This window comes from Bacillus rossius, chromosome 15, assembly GCF_032445375.1.
Source record: "Bacillus rossius redtenbacheri isolate Brsri chromosome 15, Brsri_v3, whole genome shotgun sequence".
NCBI lineage: Eukaryota > Metazoa > Arthropoda > Insecta > Phasmatodea > Bacillidae > Bacillus > Bacillus rossius.
Window position 1 is genome coordinate 4698616 of NC_086342.1, and position 22482 is coordinate 4721097.

Here is a 22482-nt window from a genome sequence, read left to right on the forward strand (position 1 = left end):
GAAGTATGCATTTTACAGCTTTTTTTTTTTTTTTTAATTCCTCCCTTAATAAAATTAAATGCTTCTCATATTTTATTAAGGTTAAATATCTTGGAACAATGAACACACAAGAGAAATAATAAATGGTATATGAAATCAAAACTAAAAATAAATACGTAGGCATATAGGTATAAAATTATTCAAACATACACCCTTGTACAATCTAATGAATAAAAACAAAATTTTTAACCTTTTTATTTTATATCTGTAATTTTATTCAAGGATTCAAGTACTTGATTGCATAGTTTTCTTACAATCTTGCAATATAAACATAAGATTACGTCTCAAAACTTGTGCAAGCAAAGCCCCCCATTGAAGGGTTATTATTTTTATAGAACTTAATTTTTCTGATAGGAAATATTTTTAATTGTACCTACACATGGGAAGAAAAAATTTTTTTTATGAATTAATTGTGAACATGTGTTCTGTGCATTGTTACAACTCTCTTTTTATATGAGGTTAATATTTAATCAACACTAAGGATCGTACACGAGTAAATATGGAAACTGAGGGAAAAACTACAGCATGACGACTACGAGGTAGACAGAGGCGGGGTCTGATGGTTCTGAACAACTACGAGGCAGTCTCGGCCATGCCGGGATGCTGGGGGTGGAACCTGCGAACCGTAACACACGGGCCGACCACTGCGAAGTGTGACGTGTCAGTTGCGACGGACCCACCTTGGTAACGGAGATCTCGGCCACGACGGTGTACTCGCTGAAGGTGGAGCAGCCCATGAAGTGGAACAGCGGCTTGCCCTTGCACGTGAACCTGGTCGTCCCGTCGGGCATCAGTCCCTTCCCCTGGCACAGCACAACAAGCACACTCACGACATGGCACTCTCACGACATGGCACACTCACACGACATGGCACACACACGACATGGCACTCTCACACGACATGGCACACACACACGACATGGCACACACACACGACATGGCACACTCACACGACATGGCACACACACGACATGGCACTCACACGACATGGCACTCTCACGACATGGCACTCTCACGACATGGCACTCTCACACGACATGGCACACACACACGACATGGCACACACACACGACATGGCACACTCACACGACATGGCACACACACGACATGGCACTCACACGACATGGCACTCTCACGACATGGCACTCTCACGACATGGCACACTCACACGACATGGCACACACACGACATGGCACTCTCACACGACATGGCACACACACACGACATGGCACACTCACACGACATGGCACTCTCACGACATGGCACACACATGACATAGCACACATGTAACACTTAAGAACTGAGGAAAATGATAAAATGGTAGCAGCAACCGAGTGTCACTGCATTCAATGCAGGACGTCCACACAAGCCTGCAATAAAATTACCCTTATTTTCCCTGACCAAAATTTCACATTTCCACGAATAGTTTTTTTTTTTTTTTGTTAAATTTACATATTGTTACTTAAGAAACAACACCACCAAAATTCACTTTATTAAAAAAAATTATTTTTTTTCAGCAAGGAAAATTAAGCATTTAGTATCTTCTCACGATATGTTTCACCAAAAAGCCAACAGAATGCACTGCTATGGTCTATTTTTTTTTTTTTTTTAACACCAGCTATCATTCAGTTCCAGCATGGCATACAAAGTTATTAGGCTATCCTGAAAGAGTTGATTTTATCACAAAGGCAGTGTTTCTGAAGCGACATATTTCTGCAATTTTCCAAATAAATGAAGAAAATCCAGCCTTCACCATATCTGTGACCGGCCTAGTTCTCTATCCACTTTACTTTATTTCAAACAGAACCTTACCTACACAATTCTAATGTGCACTTAAACACTATCTTAAACACTGTCTGTGTGATGGCAGACCGGAGCATCCCATTCTCCCCTCAAATTAATATCACCGGGGATTTTCAAAGACTTTTCCAGGATTTCAATTGAATTCCCTGACAAAATCCATCTTCGCTTAAATTTCCCCGTCTTTTCAGAACGTGGACGTCCTGAGTTAAATACTTGATTGGCTGTGCTAACAACCTGCGTGGCACGGATCTTGCTGCAGAGGTTGGTCTTGGGCGACTTGCAGAACTTGCAGTCCCCACACTGCGGCACGTACAGCGGGATCACGTGGTCACCTGTCAAACATTGTACCACATCAGTCTGTACCACGGTGGTCTGTACCGCGGCAGTCTGTTGTACTGCAGCAGTCAGTCTGTACCGCGGCAGTCAGTCTGTACCGCGGCAGTCAGTCTGTACCGCGGCAGTCAGTCTGTACCGCGGCAGTCAGTCTGTACCGCGGCAGTCAGTTTGTACCGCGGCAGTCAGTCTGTACCGCGGCAGTCAGTCTGTACCGCGGCAGTCAGTCTGTACAGCAGCAGTCAGTCTGTACCGTGGCGGTCTGTACCGAGGCAGACTGTACTGCGGCTGTCTGTATCACAGCAGTCTGTTGTACTGCAGCAGTCTGTTGTACTGCAGCAGTCTGTTGTACTGCAGCAGTCTGTTGTACTGCAGCAGTCTGTTGTACTGCAGCAGTCTGTTGTACTGCAGCAGTCTGTTGTACTGCAGCAGTCTGTTGTACTGCAGCAGTCAGTCTGTACCGCAGCATTGTACTGCAGCAGTCTGTCTGTACCACATCAGTCTGTACCGCGGCAGTCTGTTGTACTGCAGCAGTCAGTCTGTACCACATCAGTCTGTACCGCAGCAGTCAGTACAGCGGCAGTCTGTACCGCGGCAGTCTGTTGTACTACAGCAGTCAGTCTGTACCGCGGCAGTCAGTCTGTACCACATCAGTCTGTACCGCAGCAGTCAGTACAGCGGCAGTCTGTACCGCGGCAGTCTGTTGTACTACAGCAGTCAGTCTGTACCGCGGCAGTCAGTCTGTACCACAGCAGTCAGTCTGTACCGCGGCAGTCTGTACCGCAGCAGTCTGTTGTACTGCAGCAGTCAGTCTGTACCGCAGCAGTCAGTACAGCGGCAGTCTGTACCGCGGCAGTTTGTTGTTATGCAGCAGTCAGTCTGTACCGCAGCAGTCTGTTGTACCGCAGCAGTCTGTACCGCGGCAGTCTATTGTACTGCAGCTACAGGGAACATGGAGGGGGATAACTCTTTGGCAAGAGCAAATGTGAAACAAGATTCCTGCAAGAATTTCTGTGGCTTTCAAACAGTAACTAACATTACCCATATACTCAAAAATATACAGATAAATATTCCTTTCTCTTTTTCTACAATATATTGATGTTATAAGCAGGGTCACATTAATGTAAACATGTCTATCAGAACTATTTCTAATATTATATTTATATAAATAATTTTATTTTAAATGACCACAGTTTTGTCATGTAAAAAAAATATTAAAGGCATTTGTTTCAAATATAATTATAATGTACAACTATCAATAGACCAAATTTTAAAAACTAAAAAGAAAAATCATGCATATTAAAACAAACGTTCTGTGTTTAGTTTCAGTACATATTTTACACATAAATATCACATAGTAACAGAAATTTTTACATCTGAAAATTATAAATAATTTTTATCAAATAACCTTGACCCAACTTCCCTTCTTGAAAAACTGACCTTTGCCCTTGACAATAAATATCTTATCTGATACACAATGATGTAACATCTCCAATGGGGTTTCGTAAAACAAACTAACAGACCGCACACTGAACTTACCGCTTTACTTTATGAATCACAGTTAATTCTCCATTAACATTATCAGTTTAATACTAATTAGGAGCCAGTGTAGCGAATTCTAAAGGTGAATGTCATATGGATGATTATGGATATCTGCCAAAATATGGCAGCCATTAGGTAATAATATTTTTGAACAAAACTTTAAATATATATACAGAAGTGTCTCGATTAACCGAGTTAACGTGCACAATGGCAACCTCAGATATGCAAAATTTTGGATAACACAGAAATGACGAAAGAAAACAGTCTTGGTTTTCAGTTGTACCAGTGGTACAATTTTTTTTTGGGGGGGGGGGGAGGGGGGGGGGCGTAACATTTTTAAAACTTTTCTTCAGTGTAAATTCTTCCACGTCAATTCCAGATTCGCTTAGCCTGTTAATTTCATCACTGAGGTTAATTTTATTAAGGCCTCCAACAACAGTCAGATCATTTTCTAGGAATGGTTCATTAGTAGAGACTGGAAAAAATTCGCGAGTTCAATGGCCTCCAAGATAGACTCCATGATCCTCTGCCTACTTGGACAAACGGCGCCTGTTCATTGGGTGCTGAATTTTGAGGCGTCTCAAGCGGGTAACTTGTGATTGGATACTTTTTTTTTATTGATTGTCTCTAATTGGCCAAGAGTCCTACGTATTAACAGTGGACCAATAGCACAAGCAGCACAACGGTGTGAATATTTGAATTTTAGCGTATCACGAAATGAACCCGCAAATTTTTCCGGTCTCTCTTCATTAGTCTTTGCCAAGAATGACACACTAGGCAGCTCGGTTAATAGCCACTCTACTGTATATAATTTTGTCGGCTTACTTCTAAAACCTCGTAAGTCCCGATTTTCCCAGTTTTACATTCCGGATGTGTTTGGTGTATTTTTTTAATTTTTTTCATAGTGCATATGCTGATAAAATCTCGTAAGTCAACTCTACATAGTCACTTTTCTATTCACAAATTATAACACCTCGTATCTTTGTCAGTCGAAACCGTGCACCAAAAACTCATAAGTTCTCCTGTAAAATTTATTGAAATGGAGTTACGAGGTTTTAGAAGTAAGCCGACGATTTATTCCTTTAAGCAGAACTATGGAAGCAACTGAGCGCTCACGGACGCACCCGGCTGCACGGAGGTGACTCCCTCGCCGACGCTCTCCACCACCCCGCCCCCCTCGTGGCCCAGCACCACGGGGAACACCCCCTCGGGGTCCAGGCCGTCAAGCGTGTAGGCGTCTGTGTGGCACACGCCCGTCGACAGGATCTTCACGCGCACCTCGCCTGCCCTCGGGGGCGCCACCTCCACCGTCTCCAGCGACAGGGGCTGCTTCTCCCGCCAGGCGACGGCCGCCCGGCACGATATCACCTGCGCGCCACAGCGCAGTTGAGGCACAGGGCTAGTGGTTCTCAGGGGCCGTCCATTAATCACGTGATGTTTTTTTAGCAAATTTTTAAACCACCCTCCCCCCTAGTGATTTGTGGTGAGGTTTTAGACTTACTTCCCCCCCCCCCCCCCCAACCAATAAATCATGTGTATTTTTTTTTGCCACAAAATATTTTAAAAATTTTCAGAATATTATCTTTAAATATAGGTATAATCTAATTTAATTCTGGAAAGTTAAGCACAGTGATAAAAATCTCCACACACACATTAAGGTTGCAGGTTTATTCTCACTGGCATAAAAATAATAAAGGAAAGGCTTATATATGTGATTTACGCATGTATTCGGCACCAAAATCACAGTCTTGCTAGCGACTGGCAAGCCGAGCCGGGTGATTCATGTTGCGGCGGGCGGGGATATTGTTGCCTGGCTACGGCGAGTCAAGGTCACGCGTCGCTTTTCGGTTTAGTAGAAATCGCGCGAATAAATAAATACACGTGATATCTCTCTACACCCCCCCTCCCCCTTGTGATATTTTGTGATTTTTCACGACACCCTCCCCCTCCCTTTCGAGCCTCACGTGATTAATGGACAATCCCTTATGTGCCTCACAAGATTTCCAGGTGCACCCTATGGTGTTCCAGAGAAATACGTGTCCCGATGTAAAAATAAACCTAGTTTACCTATTAAACTTTTTCACTACATATGTACCACTCTTCTTGTTAACGCATCATTATTATTATGTGTTGTTCGAACGACTTTACAGGTTTTGCTTAAACAGTAATTCAGTTCATTAGAGCATTGTAGTCTCTCATTACTGTTTGTAAACAAGCCTTGAGATGAGGTGTTAATTATTACAACATATGTCTCGGACATTCGTACGTGGTCCACCTCCAAAAAGTTTGAGAACCAAAGGTCTAGTGTTACAATGAACAAATGTGTCAAGGGCTCAAGTGACGTGGACGGAGTGGCAGACAGAATGCACTGGTGGGGGAAACTGGAGCACCCACTGCTTACCCCAGGCTTGACCCCCCAAGTATCGAACCCGGAACCTCTAGATGGGAGGCGAGTGATCTAACCACTACCACATAAGTTATATTATAATTCACATAACAAACTAAACCTCTGTGTTGGAAAGAAACTTGCATTCTTTATAATAACAACTTCATAACTTGATAACTTGCTGCGCTTAATGTGTAGTTAAGATGGAAAGGAACATTTTAAACAACAGATAATTTAAGACAAAATGATTGGGTCATTTTTAAAGCAGAAAGGTGGTTTGACAAATATTACAATAGAAGAGAAAAATTCTAATTGTCACTGCCAAATTCATCCTTCAACAGCTAACTGAATGTGTCGCTAAAAAACGTTTGTGTGGCACATCACACGTAGACAGTTGACTCAAGTTTTTTTACCGCCAAGCACTCCAGTGTAGAAACCTCATTAGCATTCTGGTCACACCCGATACGTATGCCACACATATTTTATTCGACTCTATTAGCAGCTGACCTCCACACCAGATACTTATGAATAAAACATGAGGCAGAGCGAAGTAACTACCTGCTGCAGGAAATGGCTATACCATTCCAAATATCTCTCAAAAGATTTTACAAAGACAGCATTAACACACTTTTGATGTCTATTATTTTTTAAGCTAAATTACATTATAAGGAATACATTTTATGGCCACATATTACTATGTAAGAATAAAGTAAAAATTTTAAATTGACTAAAAAATTAACATAAGCCAACTCCAGTTGAAGTTAAGTTCGCTGATTCCAGTACATGTTGTACTTTAATATTCATATTTATTTTCATAACTATTGGTAATTAGGTGATAAAACAGTTTGATGGAGCAACTATGGAATATGTTGGTGAGGAAAACTGAGAACTGGCGAAATTAACTGGTCCACTAAATGCATGTTATGTTTCCCCCTTGCCAATAGCTAAGAATCGAACAAACTTTGCTCTGGTCAGAAGCAGAGGTCTGCCACTATTGAACATTAAATTTATTGATTCCAGCAGCTGCTTAGAATTTAAATTAAATTAATGATTTTCAATATGTAAAATAATAGAACTCAAATACTTACATTCAAAGATATAAATATCAATAGGGCTACAAAATACCTACTACAAACTTGACTTTTTCTTAACCAACTAGTAGGTACATATAGCCAACATTTAAATGACTTGTATATAAGGAGGCAACTTTCAATAAAAACTTTCAAAATTGAGTACAAAGATGCTAAATAATTGTTTAAGTTCAATTAGAAGTTTTCACACTTATTTTTTAGTGTTTTCTCAGCTAAACCTCAGGCGGAAAATTACACTTGTAATATCTCCGAACCTCGAAGGTTCACTACAGAGAAGAGGAGAATGTATTTGATCCAGCAAAGAGGGTATACAGTACACCCTCATTAAGTCAAATCAATTGAAACTGGCTCTGATCTTGGATAGCAAAAATTCAGGTTAACCGCAGAATTTGGAAAAAATAAATTAAAACGGTAAATATGTAGTTGGAATGTGGGCCCAGCATGCGTTGGTGCAAAGTTTCGAGGGTTGCTCAAGGGCCATTTTTGGATCTCAAATCAAATGGCAGAATGGTGCAACTAGCAATTATTCAGATTATCCAGAGATTAGCATTCAAAGCAGCAGATTTAACAAGGTTATACTGTAAAAACTGACACAAATACTAACCTTGTCTCAGATAATATAAATTAGGGCAAAAATTAAATACATTTATTTATTAATTAAACCCAAACGGAGAGAATTGAAGAATTAACAGGTGATACGTGTGTCCTACACACTTAATCTTCTAATGTAGTGTTAATCGGAATGTAAAAAAATTTTTTTGTCCGAGTGCTATGCAGTGTTATCATATTGTTACATCACAAGAATTTGTTGCAAAAGACAGAATCAAGAAACATGTCATAAACAGTAGTAAATTTCTCTTTAAGTTAAAAGGCAGTTCTAATTGCTTTAAACTCAAATACAAAAAAAAAAACTATTCTAGACGTCCTCGTCAGTATCATAAGGTCGAATAAGAAAGCTATAAAACAACGAAGATCGACCTTATGTCAACACTCAAGCGAAGCTAGACCTCACCGTAATTAATTTAATTAAAGCCGCAACAACCACAAAATTTATAAATAATAAAGGTATGTCTCATCATGACTATATTCTCAGTCCTGTTTATTGGGTGCTTGATTAATTTCTTTATATTTCACTTACCGGTTTAAAAAAAATCATACGACGTAAAACTGCGTTATAGCGCATACAACCTTTTTAAAATTAATTGTAATGCAATTACCTTTCCTGCAGTTGACATTGTGAAAAACGAATCTTACGAGCTGCAGACCCTGCCTGAGGAAAAATGATGACTGGGCGTTCACCGGTTTTAAAAACCACTATTCACCGCTGAGAACCAAACAAACCTCCTCGTGGTACTAATAGAATAATTATGTACAGTTCATTCAAAAAGCATATTACGATAAACCAGTTCCGAAATTGTACTTAAACACTGAGATTAATGAATTGTCATAGATTGTATGAGAAAATGGCATGGTAAATAATGTAAAGTCAGTATCTACGTTATCATTTGGATCGAAAAAATTATTAGTATTTTTACTGGCCAGTGTAACATGCGAGTATCGGAAATAATTTCAATTAAAAGCATAAATTATGAGATATTTTAGTGCAAGAAGGTGGCAATATACCAGAATTATTCAAGGAGAAAAATTAGATTATTTTAATGAATCAATAGGGGAATTGTCATCAGTAGTCTGCAAAAATGGAACAATAATACACTGATATTAGTCGTTTAAAAATATTATTTAGGTGTGTTATGGAATAATGATGACTGGGAATTTGTACAATGCGTCCACACCATGCGACAAAAATTAATACTTAAAAAAAAAATTATATGTGGGTTTTTTAAACCTTATACTTAAGTAATTTATATTATATACTGGTACATATAATTAAAAATAATTATTTGTGAAACATAGTAGGTACTAAAAATTGTTTATAAAAATTTTCAACTCTATTTATATGTTAGGTTATGTTCTCATATGTAAAATTTATTTGCATTCTAAATTATTTCATTATTACTTAACTTTTTCCCCCCTACCAACTTTGGAAATTCATAGGTCTTGAAAGTAATGAAAAAGTAAGTAACATAATTGAAGGACCAGTCACAAGAAGTGCCAAAACAGTACAGTTTCTGGAAGTCATGACATTTTAATTTCCGGTGCCCGGGTGGACACTAGGGCGTGTGTCGCCTGCTCAATGGCCTCTTGTGAACTTGTATTTTATTTCATGCTTCACTTCTGTCTTCAAGATACATCTCAAATATAAATAGTCGGGAACTGTAAATTTAAATCATGCAGAAATTATTTCTGAAAAGTTTTAGCTTACTAAAATAAAAAAATAAAAAAACAAAATTCCTGCGAATAGTAAAAATCTATTTTGTAAACTTGTTTAATTTTGGTAACATATATACATTTAAACTTGAAATATTTTGTTTAAAGGCCCTGAAAAAGTACTGCAATTGGTTCACCTGGTAGAGTATTTGTAGGCATATTGTTTAAACAAACTGTTCATATTGTAAGCTTCTTGAAATATCGCAATGCCATTTTACAAAATCATAAAAAAATTTTCAGGAAATAATAATAGTCAGATTTTGATTTTATTTATTTTTCCAGATACACAATAGTAACAAATTAACATCTATCTTTTTCTGTTCCAATATTACTTAAAAACTACTGAAACAATTTCTATTAAACCATATTTGGGTAATAGGCCTACGCAAGGTAGTGTCTTTTGTAGGAAAAAAATAACTTCCAAAATGCAAATTTTTATTTTTTAAAAAAAATGCAATATTTTCACATCTCCTGAAAGGCAGTAGCATAGACAGGATTTGTGTATGGGGAGGGGGGGGGGGGGTTAAGAAGCATGGTTTACCCCCCCCCCCCCCCCCCCCCCAATTAAAGCGTGGGGTCCGGGTGTCCTCCCCCGGAAAAATTTGGATTTTAAGGTGTAAAATATTGCTATGTGAGCAGTTTTCGGTACTTAACATTAAATATTGTAATGGTAAAAATATTATTAATTTTTGAATAAAAAAAATGTTTTTTAGATGAGTAAGAAATTAATTAAAAATATTTTTATCAATCCAAGTGCCTTGTTTACATCCACTCAAAATCATAAATCATGCTCGAAGCTCGACAATACAAAAAAAAAAGGAATAAAAATGGTTGGGTTTCGGCAGAACTGGCCTATTTCTGAAAACAATTAGCTTTAGCTTGAAGAGTTACCCAGTCACCACCTGCTTATAATTACCGCGCTGGTTAAATACAGTAGGTGTAAGATATTTGAAAACTTGGGACCCATCATGGCATCACAACCTTATAGCTTCTGCTCGCGACAGGGGTAGGGGAAGGGAAGGAGAATCGGTAGGGCTCGCTTACTCTTCCCCTCCAGTGCAGTGGCCGGTGATAGCAGTAAGACACCCAGGCTTTTAGCTAACCTGCTTTCAGATAAGAAAAAAAAAGGGGGGCCAAAAAGGGGGGGGTTAGAACCCCTAACCCCCCCTCCCCTGGCTTGGCCCCTGCGTTAAAGGTTAAAAAGCAGAAGTTCTGATTTTATTACTAAGGCCATTCATGTAACCAAAAGCAATGAAACAGGAAAAATAAAAGTAGGTATTATCTACATAAAAAAAAGGAGTGTGTAGTTTGCTATTTTGTTTTAAAAATGCTGCGTTATTTTAGCTCCATTCGGGAGACATTTTTTTTAAATATTCCAACCATGGTGATTGAAACTTTAAGACATTATATTATGTCAATATTCTTTCATCACATACTTTTCTCACAAAATTACAGTAGTCTCGCTGTCCTAACAACACTGGAATGTCATTATCATGGTAGTGTTTAAACATCACACAATTTTAGCAAATCATAAGGAAATCCTAATGTTTTGTGCTAATTGCTGATACTGACCAAATTTCTTGACTTCAGAGCAACAGCAGCATAACTCCAAGACTTTACAGTTTTTGTTTGGCAGAGGTAGGGCAAGTTTATTCATGCCCTATAATTTTATTCTATGATTTTTCTTATTACTAATGCGTAATGCCCTATTTTCACTTCCTTAGTGGTGGAACTTCATAACTATATAAAGCCTACGTGTTAATCCAGTTCATGGATCACATTCGTTTCAAATTTTATCCAAAATCTGTTCAGTATTAGAAACATGATGGAATAAGGAACATCCAACTTTAAAATTTATATACAGTGGAATCTCATTAAACAGAACCCGCTAGTCTGAAAACCTGGATAATCTGAACCAAAATCTGCAAATATTTTTAATTTACAAATGTGCTGGAATGAGTAAATATCAATTACAAACTCACAATAGTTATTTAATGCATAGTATATTTTACAGATATGAATAAATAGATTATCAATTTACAGTACAGAACATACTGCTGTACTATACTGTTGTTTGCACAATACATGTGGATATACAGTATAATATAATGAAATAATGTCCGTATTTAGGCTCAAAGATTAAAGAGTAAATTAACTCCGGTCATCTGAATTTTTGCCAATATGAACTGGTCTCCATTTAGTTTGGACTTGCAAGATTCTGCTGTATTACGTATTAGTAAGAAACTTTGTGTTTCCTTTTTGAAATGAAACTTCTTTGTTGAGGGGGCTACAATTTTTGAGCTTTACGAAAATTCCATTGAGGGAAATAGTTAGGTACGTGGTGGCGAAACTGGTAGAGGAGAGTGCGACAGTAGCAATGCCACTCCAACGCATGCACTAAGCGGTCGAATGAAAAGACGGCGGGGGAAGGGATAGTTACGTAGCAGAGCATGCTATATGCTAGTTGTAACGGCCCGGATGGGGAGACGGCAGGGGAGAGGGAGAAATGACACAGCAATGACGCTCCTGAATTCTCGTAACGCTGCTTGTGTTTGTCTACTCCTCTTTCTATATCTGATAAGCAAGAGGTTTCACTTCTGTCACGTGTGGACTGCATGCAAACACACTTTTTTTTGACGTGACGTCTAATAAATCGATGAATGCCGGCTGCACGCACGAAAAAGTGTCCCCTAATGCACATTGTCCCGTTACGCTCATTGTACGCTTGCGCCGCATCTATCTCTTCCACTCGATTGGAACAACCATCAATTTGACTTTTTCGAGGCACATGAAACTTCAAACACTCCCATTCGTTTCCTACTTTTCCTATCATAGTCCTATCCTTAACAGAATAACACAGATTGGAAGAAGTTAAATAGCAAACATGTATAAAAGTTATAGTTAAAGTAATAAACATATTTGAATAAATGAGTGCAAATAAAAGTAAATTTATCAATTAAATTCTAGATTTCATTTCACTCCTTCTTTGTATCCATACAAAATAGTGATAATTCAATAAAAATGATACAATTTTATTCATAAAAGTATGCAATCATTTCATCAATGTTTTGTTATGACGCTGTCACGTTAAACTATCGTCCGTAAACCGACTTTACAGACAACCAATTTTTTTTTTTACTTTAAATTGGGCTTCATGTTTCATCACAGATCTATGGACTGCGAAACTCAACAACACGCAAGGCTTCTGTGGGAGGAAAGCTACCCCAGCCTGAAGTTTCGAACCACCCCAGAATTGGCCTCAAGTGACCACAGGAAACAATAGAAAACCAATATCAGGCTGGCCGGGCCACGAGCCACGAAACAAGTACGTACCTTTTCACATTAATAAAAATTAAGGAGTTTGTAAGGAGCTTCTACATCATTTAAGCATCTTTGGCTATTAATTAATATCAATAGTTTGATTTTTTACTCGTAGTTTACCACAAGTGAAACTATTATTACTTTCACAAAAAGAGTCTTCTGTTTCATTATTATCACAAGAAATGCAGGCACAAAGAGAATGTACAGAGCTAAATGCCAATGAGACACTGCTTTTCTGCTGGAGTTCAAAATGAAATACCTATTAAAAGTATACACACAATAAATACTATGTATTTTTAATTGATTTTAATTTTTATGCGATGGAATGTTTTTCAGGGAGTTTTATAGGATCCATGGTGAAATTTAAGGAATGAAAATCAAATTAAGGACTTTCAAATGAAATTAAGGAGGTGTACAGACCAACACAGGTCCTCTGTAATATAAGTCCAGTGTGTTACCACTACATAACCTTGCTCCATAGGGTTCAACAGTAGGTAGTATTTAAGTTGTGTGGCCTTTAAAAAAAATACTTTGTAAAGATAAGGTGACTAGTACTGTGGATGTTCACATTCACTATCAGTCATAGGTATTGGAGTGGATAAGGTGGATAATACTGAGTTATTACTATGCTAAATGGACCATTTTTGCTATAATATTCAATCACACACCATTTGGGGTAGTTGAGGGATAAAACTACATAGTAATATGAGACAACATATTGTTTTACAGTGTATTTCCACTTTAAAAAATATATATATTACAACCTTAATCATAAGCTGTGAAACTGTAAGAACAATCTGTACTTGAAAAAAAAATTAATTTAGGGTTTTCAAGAAGATTCTTCAGATCACCTAAAACACCTAAACACACAAAATAAAATTATAACACATAAAAAAAATATATATATATCTACAATTAATGAGATCAACTTCCATTTAGTACAAAAAACTACATTTAGATGACATTATTGTCTGCAAGCTACGGAACTTGAATTCAGGTACTTGAACTGACAGTTTATTGCCTAGGCGGTGAGTCCGCTAACTGTTAAGGCTGTCAGGAAAAACTTACAGCTAAGGGTTGGCCACAAGCCTTAACAAAGTCAACACGCAATATAAAATTTATTTGTCACTTGCACATACTTAACTAGTTATTCATACCTAACAAGTCAACATATTCACAACAAAAATTCAACTCTTGCCTTGTGAAAAAATATACTATATGTTTAGCATTCACTTATGATTGGGTATGATTGATGAAAAAATACTGTGGACGTATGTTCCACTGTCCCCAACGTGTGAAAACAGTTTAAATGTTTAAATAACAAACATTCAAAATGCAACATCATCCAACAGGTCTACTATGTTAATACAGTATTCACAACCTTAATTCATTTCTGCTTTTGAAAAAATATATATTTATATACAATCTCATGTTTGGAAACAATTTGTGCAAAAATTTTATGGACATATTTTACCTCATTATGTCCCCAATGTGTGGAAACAGTTTAAGTAACAATTATTGAACTTAAATGCTGTGGAAAACTTTCAATATGCACATATTTACAATTTTACAGTGAGATATAAAGAATGTAATACATTACTTAATGATAAAAACAGTAGAGCATCTGCAGACACCAAAACTCCATATATCAATAAATTTTTTAAAAAAATATTCAAACCAATTTTTTTTTTTTAAAGCAGTACACAAAAATAACACCTTACAAATGCACTAGTGCATGAAGATTGTGTTGTAGAGGATATGTAAAAAAAAAGAAATACCGAAAGCCAAAATTATAGAGTTTACTTTTTGAGCAATTAAGTTTCAAATTAAAAACTTATAGTGTCCTTAAATATTATTTTAATTGAAGTATTTTTTTCCCGTTTGGTAAACTAATACAGACTTAAAAATCACATTTTCTCTGACCCTGTGAAAACTTGTGTAATTTATTTTTATTTTAATCATACTGGAAGATCTCACTGTTACACTTTCAACTTTCCTTGACTTAAGTAGCTTAGCCTTTAGGTTTAGATTGATGCAACTCATAAATAAAATTAATAATTAAAATTTGTAACACTGAAATGCTTGAAAATGGTGAAACTATACACTTAAATTAAATGACCATAAATAGGCATTAAGTAACAATGTTCACTTAAACATGTCTAAAATTTACACAAACATAAACTGACATCGTCCTTGTACATGTGACCATTTTATACAAGCCTGGTTTACCGACATTGTAACCCAGAGTAGTAGTTTTTCTTTCTATTAACTTTTAAAGGTGTGTCATACATACTGTTAGGTTTTAGGAATCACAAAAAACATTTCCTTCCGAGAGCCGACTGCAAGCTGAATGTCAAACCAAAATACCTAGGTACAGTTTACGAGCTCAAGTATTTCAGCAACCACCTAGTGTTCACAAGTGGAAATACTTCAGGGCGCGGCGCTACTGGTTTGCGTCCCTCCCGCACAGACCCTCTGTCCGCTGGTTCTTCGGGCGGAACTTCATCATGTAGAAGTCGCAGTCGGGGCAGTACGTCCACGGAGGGGTCACCAGCTTGGTGCGGCACAGCTCGCACTTCTTCGCCGCGGCCTTGAGGGGCCTCGGGGGCGGAGGCCTCTGGTAGGGGGGCGCGGCCGGCGCGAGCCTCTGCTGCCAGTGCGGCTGGCGCGCGGCCGGGGGAGGGGGCTGGTACCTGGGCAGGTGCTCGTCGAGGTGGGCTCCCGCGCCGGGCTTCTGGGAGGCTTGGAGGTAGCTCGCGGGCTCTCCCGGGGACTGCTGGTGGCTCGAAGGATCCGGCTGCAGGTACGGCCGACCCGGGCCGGGATTCTGTGACTGCTGTGCGTTCGCGTGAGGCTGCTGCTGAGCGTGTTGGTAGCTGACAGGCGCCGTGTGCTGCTGCTGCTGTGAGTAGCTGTGCGGCTGTTGTTGCTGTGCATAAAGATGGCCACCTACTGTCACCTGCTGCTGTTGCTGCATGTATCCGGGAGGTTGTTGCTGCATGTAGCCGTGAGTCTGTTGCTGTGCGTGAGGCTGGCAAGACTGCTGCTGCTGCTGCTGTTGGTAGCCGTGCAACTGCTGCGGTGCATGTGGGTGACTCGCAGCTATCCCTTGCTGCTGCGTGTGCATGGACATCTGCGCATGCGGATGCGTGGAGTACTCCACTTGAGGATGCTGCTGAACCTGTGAGTAGTTTTGGGACATCATCTGCTGGTGGTGCTGAGCGTGCTGGTAGTTCGGAGAGTGCGCTTGCGAATGCAGCTGGGCGTGATGAATCGAAGTCGTGCTCTGGGACTGTGGTTGGAGGGACGCGTGATGTGCGACGGAAGCTTGCATGTGCGAGTGGTTTGTGATGGGGGGTTGCGGATGGTTGTGATTCACGACGGAAGGCTGTTGGTGATTCTGATTCACGACAGAAGGATGTTGGGGGTTCTGATTCACGACAGAAGGATGTTGGGGGTTCTGATACGCGACAGAAGGTTGTAAGTAGCTCTGGTTCGTGACCATATGTTGCAAGTGGTTATGATTTGTGATGGAAGGCTGCTGCTGCTGCTGTTGTGCGTAAGTGCTGTGATGCTGGTGAACACGTGACTGATTGGAAGACGTGGGCTGCTGATGGGAAGTTATGTGAGGACCTGTGCTGTTTGTCTGTTGTGGCAACTGGTGAGGAACTGTCGGAGGAGGCTGCTGGCCAGGATTTGAGCTCTGGAGGTGTGGAGGGTGCTGGAGCAGAGCTAAACTTCTTCTCTGCACGAGCTGAGAGTTGGGCTCCGTGTTCAACGGCACCGTCTGCTGGCAGAACGCTCTCCCCTGCTGATTGCTCCTGCTCTCCGTCCCTTTTCCCTGCTTCTGAGGGAAAGCAGAGCGAAGAACACGCTCCAGTATTGGGTTGGGAATGTAGCTGTCATCCACGTCATCTTCAGCCGTGGCAACCAAAATGACTTGGTCACAAAAGGTAACACTTTTTTTCTTTGTTTTCTTCCTGGACTCCTTCACATCGTCAATTTCTTCAGTTGAGCAATTTTTCACATTTTGAAAAACACTTGCAGACAATCGTATATCTTGCCCTTCCACCAATTCAGTCTTCGAGTTAAGGACTGGTATGTGGTCAGTGTAACTCGTGGTTACATTTGGAGTATTAATGTCTGAATCTTGATAGGTATAATTGGACGATGATGGAAGATATGCATATCGTGCTGCAGTTACATTTTCAAAACTGGGACTGCTACAAGGAGGAGTACTGCTAGTAACTTGGTCATACACAGAACTTGGCCTGCTCAATTTACCATCACAGTTCATGACGGTATTCGGGGACGGCGACTGGAACTTTGGCGAAGCTGTATGAATCCTGATACTTTCGAATTTTGATGCCAAGTCTTTCACAGATGATGACTTCCCATCGACTAACGCACCACCTGCACCAGCTTCTTGTAGAAGTCTACCACCGCCATCACTCGATTGCTCATTTTGCAGTCTTTTCAGCTTTCGCTCCGCCTGCTTTGCTTGAAGCTCCTTCAGGAATTCCTCTCCCGTCTTCCCGCTGGAAGTCCTCGGCTCTGCACCTCGGTTCACGCCCTCACCCTTGCTCAGGATCTCCTGCCTCTTGCGCTGCAACTGCACCAGCAGGCTGCTCCCCCCGGGGGGCAGCTGCGGCGTCGGGGAGGCACGGAGCGCATCCTCGCCAGCGACGCAGGCCCCCAGGGGCGGCGGGGGCGGAGGGAACTCCTCGCTGGCTTGGCGAGAGTGCGACACGGAGCCCGGGGGACTGGGGTAGGGTGGCAGGGTCAGAGACACCAGAGAGTTCGCCGGGGAGATGGACTCCTTGCACAGTCCGTCGACCACATCCACAGAGTCTTGCGGAGGCAGCAAAGTGGTGATGGGGGGAATGTTGAGGATGGGCGAGACACTGCTATCCCGCTCTCTGTGCACTTCCGCCTGCGTGACGAGTCTGCTATAATGCGCTCTGTTGTCCCACAGGGTTCCACCGTACATAACCACGTCCCCGTGATACTTATCGCACTGAGAGCTTGCACTTCCGTACGTCACCACCTCGCCGTGGTACCTGTTGTCGCCCTTGGCCACACTCACACTGTACGTCGGCATGTAGGGCAGCGAGGTGGGCTCCACACCTCCGTTACAGAATGTTTTGGCACCGTGACTCGCGGTAGTTTCGACCACCGGCTGCTGCGACCGAGCTTGGATCCCCTCGCTGTAGTCCTTGTTCGTCGGTCGCTGCTGGTCGAAGTACGCGTCGTTCTTCTCTGCGCCGGCCTTGGCAGAGAGCTGGGAAGTCGTACGAAGAGGAGGAGGCGGCGGGACTTTGGCAATGTGCAACACTTTGCCCACACTTCCGTGGAAACTTTTCCTCATTAGCTTGCTCCGTTCCAGGTTTGGATTTCCGCTTCCCGAGTATTCGAGATGCCCCTCCGACAAATAGCCACTTAACTGACCGGCAGGTGTTTTGCTCGAGCCTTTCACACCCACGCTACTATCGTCCTGCGTGGCTTTCAGAGGCACTGATGCATCTTTCGTTTCTAATTTTGAACCGTTTTTGCCTTCCATGGCCACGTCTTGCCCTTCTCTGAGGTCTGGCATCGATCGGTTCTTGCGACGAATCAACCCCCCCATTAATAATTTTCTACGAATCTTGTGCTGCTTTTTCCCTGGTTTCACTTCCCCGGCAGTAGGTTTCTTTGTTATTTCCTCAGTAAATTTATCATTTTCTTTTTTCACAGATTTTTCATTGATCTTTGCTGCATTTTCCTTGGGCAGAGTGTGAACAGAATAGCTCTTGTTCCTCCGCTCTTCACTGCGGGCTCGCTTTTCGTCATCTCTCTTGCGGCCAAAACCTGGAAGAAGATCTCTGGCTTGCCTCTCATGAGATAAATAATCAGCTTCTTCCTTCCCTGGTTTGGAGCTGCCGGCTTTTTTCTTCGGTAGGGTCGCGTAGATTTCGATCACTTTCGATGGTTTCTCTCCAGGCAGTTTGTCGAAACTCTGCCGAGACTCCCTGGACCCCTGTCGAGAATGTTGCGAGCTGCGACTTCCTTCTCTGGAATGTCTGATCTCCAGGCCAGCTCCTGCAAGCATAATTCCTGCATTAGATGCACATCAGTTATTATTGTCACTTGCAAAAAATGTTTACTGTAAATAATGACTAATGATATTTATAACTATTAAAACAATATGAATGACAGCAGGTATTTACATTTAGCCCAAACCCTGCATAAAAAAACTCAATGAATTGAACCAGTGGAAATAAAAAAAAAAATTGTCAGTAAAATATCTAACTTAGTTTCAGCAACACTATATTGATTTAAAATGTCTGTAGTTAGTACGATTCTATTATTTTCATAATCATTACTCTTAGTAACAAGGTGTGCAGTTTGCAAATTACAGTAAAATAAATAATAGTTTAAAAAAATTAAAAAAACACTCTTTTATAGAAAATCCAACTAAAAAATAGAAAATAAATTTGAAATAAAAATAGTGTAAAATAAAAAAAATTATTTTATTTAAAAAAAAAAAGCGTGGACATGATTAGAACCTACGACCGGTGAATCCGTGGACTGACGTCATCGAAGACCCGCGCCTTAATCCGCTCGGCCAACAAACCAACTGTCGAGGATATATTGTAATAATACTAATACCCCGAGTGCTCAAGCTGGAAAGTAGGTAGACGGTAGGCATGCGCCGACTGCGCGGTTGTCTCACTTTCTCTCACACAGAGGATGGGTGAGGAAATTATTTAATCCTGTCGATCCTAATCAGGATAATGAGATGAACTAAAGCTTGTAAAAAAATTTGTATGTAGCTAGAAATTATTTTATCGAAATGCCTAAAACGTGACGTCGGAACGGACGTTCACGACGTGACGCACCGTACTCACCGTCCTTGCTGGAGGAGCCGTGCGCTGCCTTCTCGTGCATGAGGTGCCTGTTGAGGCTGCGCGCCTTCATGACGCAGGAGTTGTGCTTCATCTGCGCGAACGCCAGGGTGCGGGGGTTGTTGTAGGGGGCGTCCATGGCGGCGCGCGCGATGCCCACCGCCGCGTAGCACATCACCAGCGCGGCCTGGAAGTCCGAGGTCTCCTCCAGCGCCCGGCACTTCTCCAGCAGGCGGTCCGCCTCCTGGCACATCCGCTCGCAGTCGTCGGGCGTGCCCTCCGGGATCTGCGCCAGCTGCTGCACACCACCGCCGCCCGTCACTCTCTCGCTCCACTCTCTCTCAGGTGGCACTTTTTATACATGTCCAGAGACACATTAGTACAAATAATAGCAGAAACGTCAAATGAACTGATACATAACAGCTTGTAAACATCGCTATCAACACACACTCGCTTGACTCTGAATCTGTCCCTCTCCCTCAGGTGGCACTTTATAAACATGTCCAAAGACACATAACAAAACTACATAGTACAAATAATAGCAGAAACATCGAATGAACTGAGACATAACAGCTTGTGAACATCGCTGTCAAGAGCAAGTCTCTACGAATCTCGGGTACCAGGTCGCCATGAGATGCACAAACTTCTCCTCGCTGGCGACCAGATTCTACCAAGACACCACGATACGACTATACAGCGTTTTTTTTAAAAACATCAGTCGTTAACTAGGATGTTATTTCGGCTAGTGGCGGTATATTTTATCACAACATGATATTGTATATAATTAAAGTACTTTGCATAGATCAGTCGTCAGAATTTCCCATGCACCGCAACTGCGGCACCCGTGTGCCCCAAATGCTTGGCTACATCACGTATTTTAAACTACACAACCGTGCAACCTGGAAACAGAAGTATACTTTTTTTTTATAACTGGCTTCTGGATATGTCTGGCTCCTAAACTTTCAGAGAAATAGTAGAGGCCTGCATTAGACACACAGAAGGGTAGTGCAAAAATAATTTCCTTGATTAGTTCAATTCTTACAGATATGCCCCTATGGTCCATAATTCTTGCTGGAACACATATCTAACCCAAGCATCTTATATCTATCTGAAATTTGAAGCTCTAACATTTCATTTGATGACACTTTTTTTTTAAATAGTTAAAAGAACGATAGTAAAAAAATTCATTTTCAGTTTAAAGGTGAGATACAAAATTCAAAAAATTAACTCAAAATGTTTTTTTTCTTCTATAAAATCTAATCATGTAGCCCAAAATTTTCCTATTATACTGCGCATGCGCAAAGCATTTTCTGCCAAGGTAGAAACCAAAGAAACATTAAAATTCCCACATTTATCCATTACTTCTTGAATGCTATCAGTCTTTATAAAGAAGTTTTTAATAATTCTTGGTGAAATTTAAGGACCCTTATTCAATTAAACACAAATTAAGGACTTTTTAAGGATATTAACCCTGAAGACTAAAATAAAATTACCACTCCTCTAAAGGAACCAGTTAATCCGTGATAAAATTTAATAATTATTTAGGTTTGCAATATAATATTTTAAGGCCATAAAAAATTTAAGAATATTACTTTACAAAACATCCACCTTCTCATTAAATAAGTGATATCAATTGTTCGGGAAGATGATGCACACAATATTACAGACAGATTGTTAAGATGCTTTGTTTTGGTGGTGAACAAATGAAAACTACTCAGTAGTTACGTTACTAGAAGTGTTAATGTGGCAGCACTGACCTGCAGGTTGTGCTTCAGGCCCTGCTGCAGAGGCAGACTGTCGTTGGAGGACAGGGAGTACGAGTCGTAGCCGCCGTCACAGGGGCCCTTGGGGCGGGGCTTGCTCGGGATGAACATGTAGGGGTTCTCCGTGGACGTGGAGGTGGAAGACGACGAGCTGGCGCTGTTGCGGTCACCGCTCCAGTTGCCCGAGTCCCTGCGGCGAGGCACGTTCAGGCGGTCCGGCACCGCGATGCCGTCGCCCGCCTGCTTCTTCTGCTGGAAGCTCAGCACGCTCTCGACGGCGCGCCGGCTGATGTAGCCGGGCTCGCCCCCCTCCGGCCGGTCCGCGGCGCCGCCGAAGATGGCGTCCTGGATGCTCCGCAGGTTCTGGTAGTCGCCGTACGCCCGGGGCAGCGAGCAGGGGTCGGCGAGGGAGCCCTCCGCCCCCTCGGGCGCCTCGCGCCGGTGCCCGTAGTGGTCGGGGTTGGGCGTGATGGCGCGGCGCGTGAAAGAGCCGTGCCCGCCGCCGCCGTTCTTCTCCGGGCTCGGGGTCACGGAGCGGCGTGCCTCGCCGGGGTAGCGGGCCCTCTCCGCCGGGAACCCCGGCTCCGGGCGCTGGGAGCGGAGGAAGTCGGTCGCCTTGTCGCCCGGCCGCAGCAGCTGCTGTTGCCACGACGACGGCTGCGTCTTCTCGGCCGGCAGGTTGGGCTTGGAGGGGAACTCCTGGCCGTGCTCCCTCGGCGCGGAGGACTTGGCCGCCGTGTCCGACGCCACTTGCGAACCTCCTTGCACGGCGTACAGCAGCAGCAGCGGCTGGTAGTGGCCCCTGCGGCACTTCTCCACCACTTGCTCCCAGCGAGGACCGACTTCGCGCACAGTGGCATCGTCAAAGTAAATCCACACCTGGACAAAATTCGAGATGTTAGAAATTTTGGGTCTAGCAACCAACACTTGTCAAAATCTTTACAACTGTAAAATTATGTTTTTTTTTTAAAGGATATTTTCCTTCACAAATG

At 41.7% G+C, this 22482-nt stretch overlaps 2 protein-coding genes across 5 annotated transcripts in view; both read right to left on the reverse strand.

The window, feature by feature from the left end:
• LOC134539717 (alcohol dehydrogenase class-3) overlaps nucleotides 1-8611 on the reverse strand; it is a 21478-nt gene extending 12867 nt beyond the window's left edge. Inside the window, exons 1-4 of the mRNA XM_063381953.1 lie at nucleotides 8412-8611; nucleotides 4842-5085; nucleotides 2077-2174; nucleotides 720-842 (exon numbers count right to left, since the gene is read on the reverse strand). Of these exons, the coding sequence (XP_063238023.1) occupies nucleotides 720-842; nucleotides 2077-2174; nucleotides 4842-5085; nucleotides 8412-8429 (483 nt within the window). The 5' untranslated portion in view covers nucleotides 8430-8611. The remainder of the gene's footprint in view (nucleotides 1-719; nucleotides 843-2076; nucleotides 2175-4841; nucleotides 5086-8411) is intronic.
• Nucleotides 8612-12587: 3976 nt separating this feature from the next.
• Nucleotides 12588-22482, reverse strand: part of LOC134539231 (uncharacterized) — a 139485-nt gene continuing 129590 nt past the window's right edge. For 2 of the 4 annotated variants that reach the window (XM_063381028.1, XM_063381030.1), the window contains 3 exons: nucleotides 21485-22369; nucleotides 19731-20022; nucleotides 12588-18921 (listed from right to left, as the gene is read on the reverse strand). In XM_063381028.1, the coding sequence (XP_063237098.1) occupies nucleotides 15287-18921; nucleotides 19731-20022; nucleotides 21485-22369 (4812 nt within the window). In that variant the 3' untranslated portion in view covers nucleotides 12588-15286. Of the gene's footprint in view, nucleotides 18922-19730; nucleotides 20026-21484; nucleotides 22370-22482 lie in introns of all 4 variants that reach the window. The other 2 variants (XM_063381027.1, XM_063381029.1) reach the window with 1 other exon arrangement.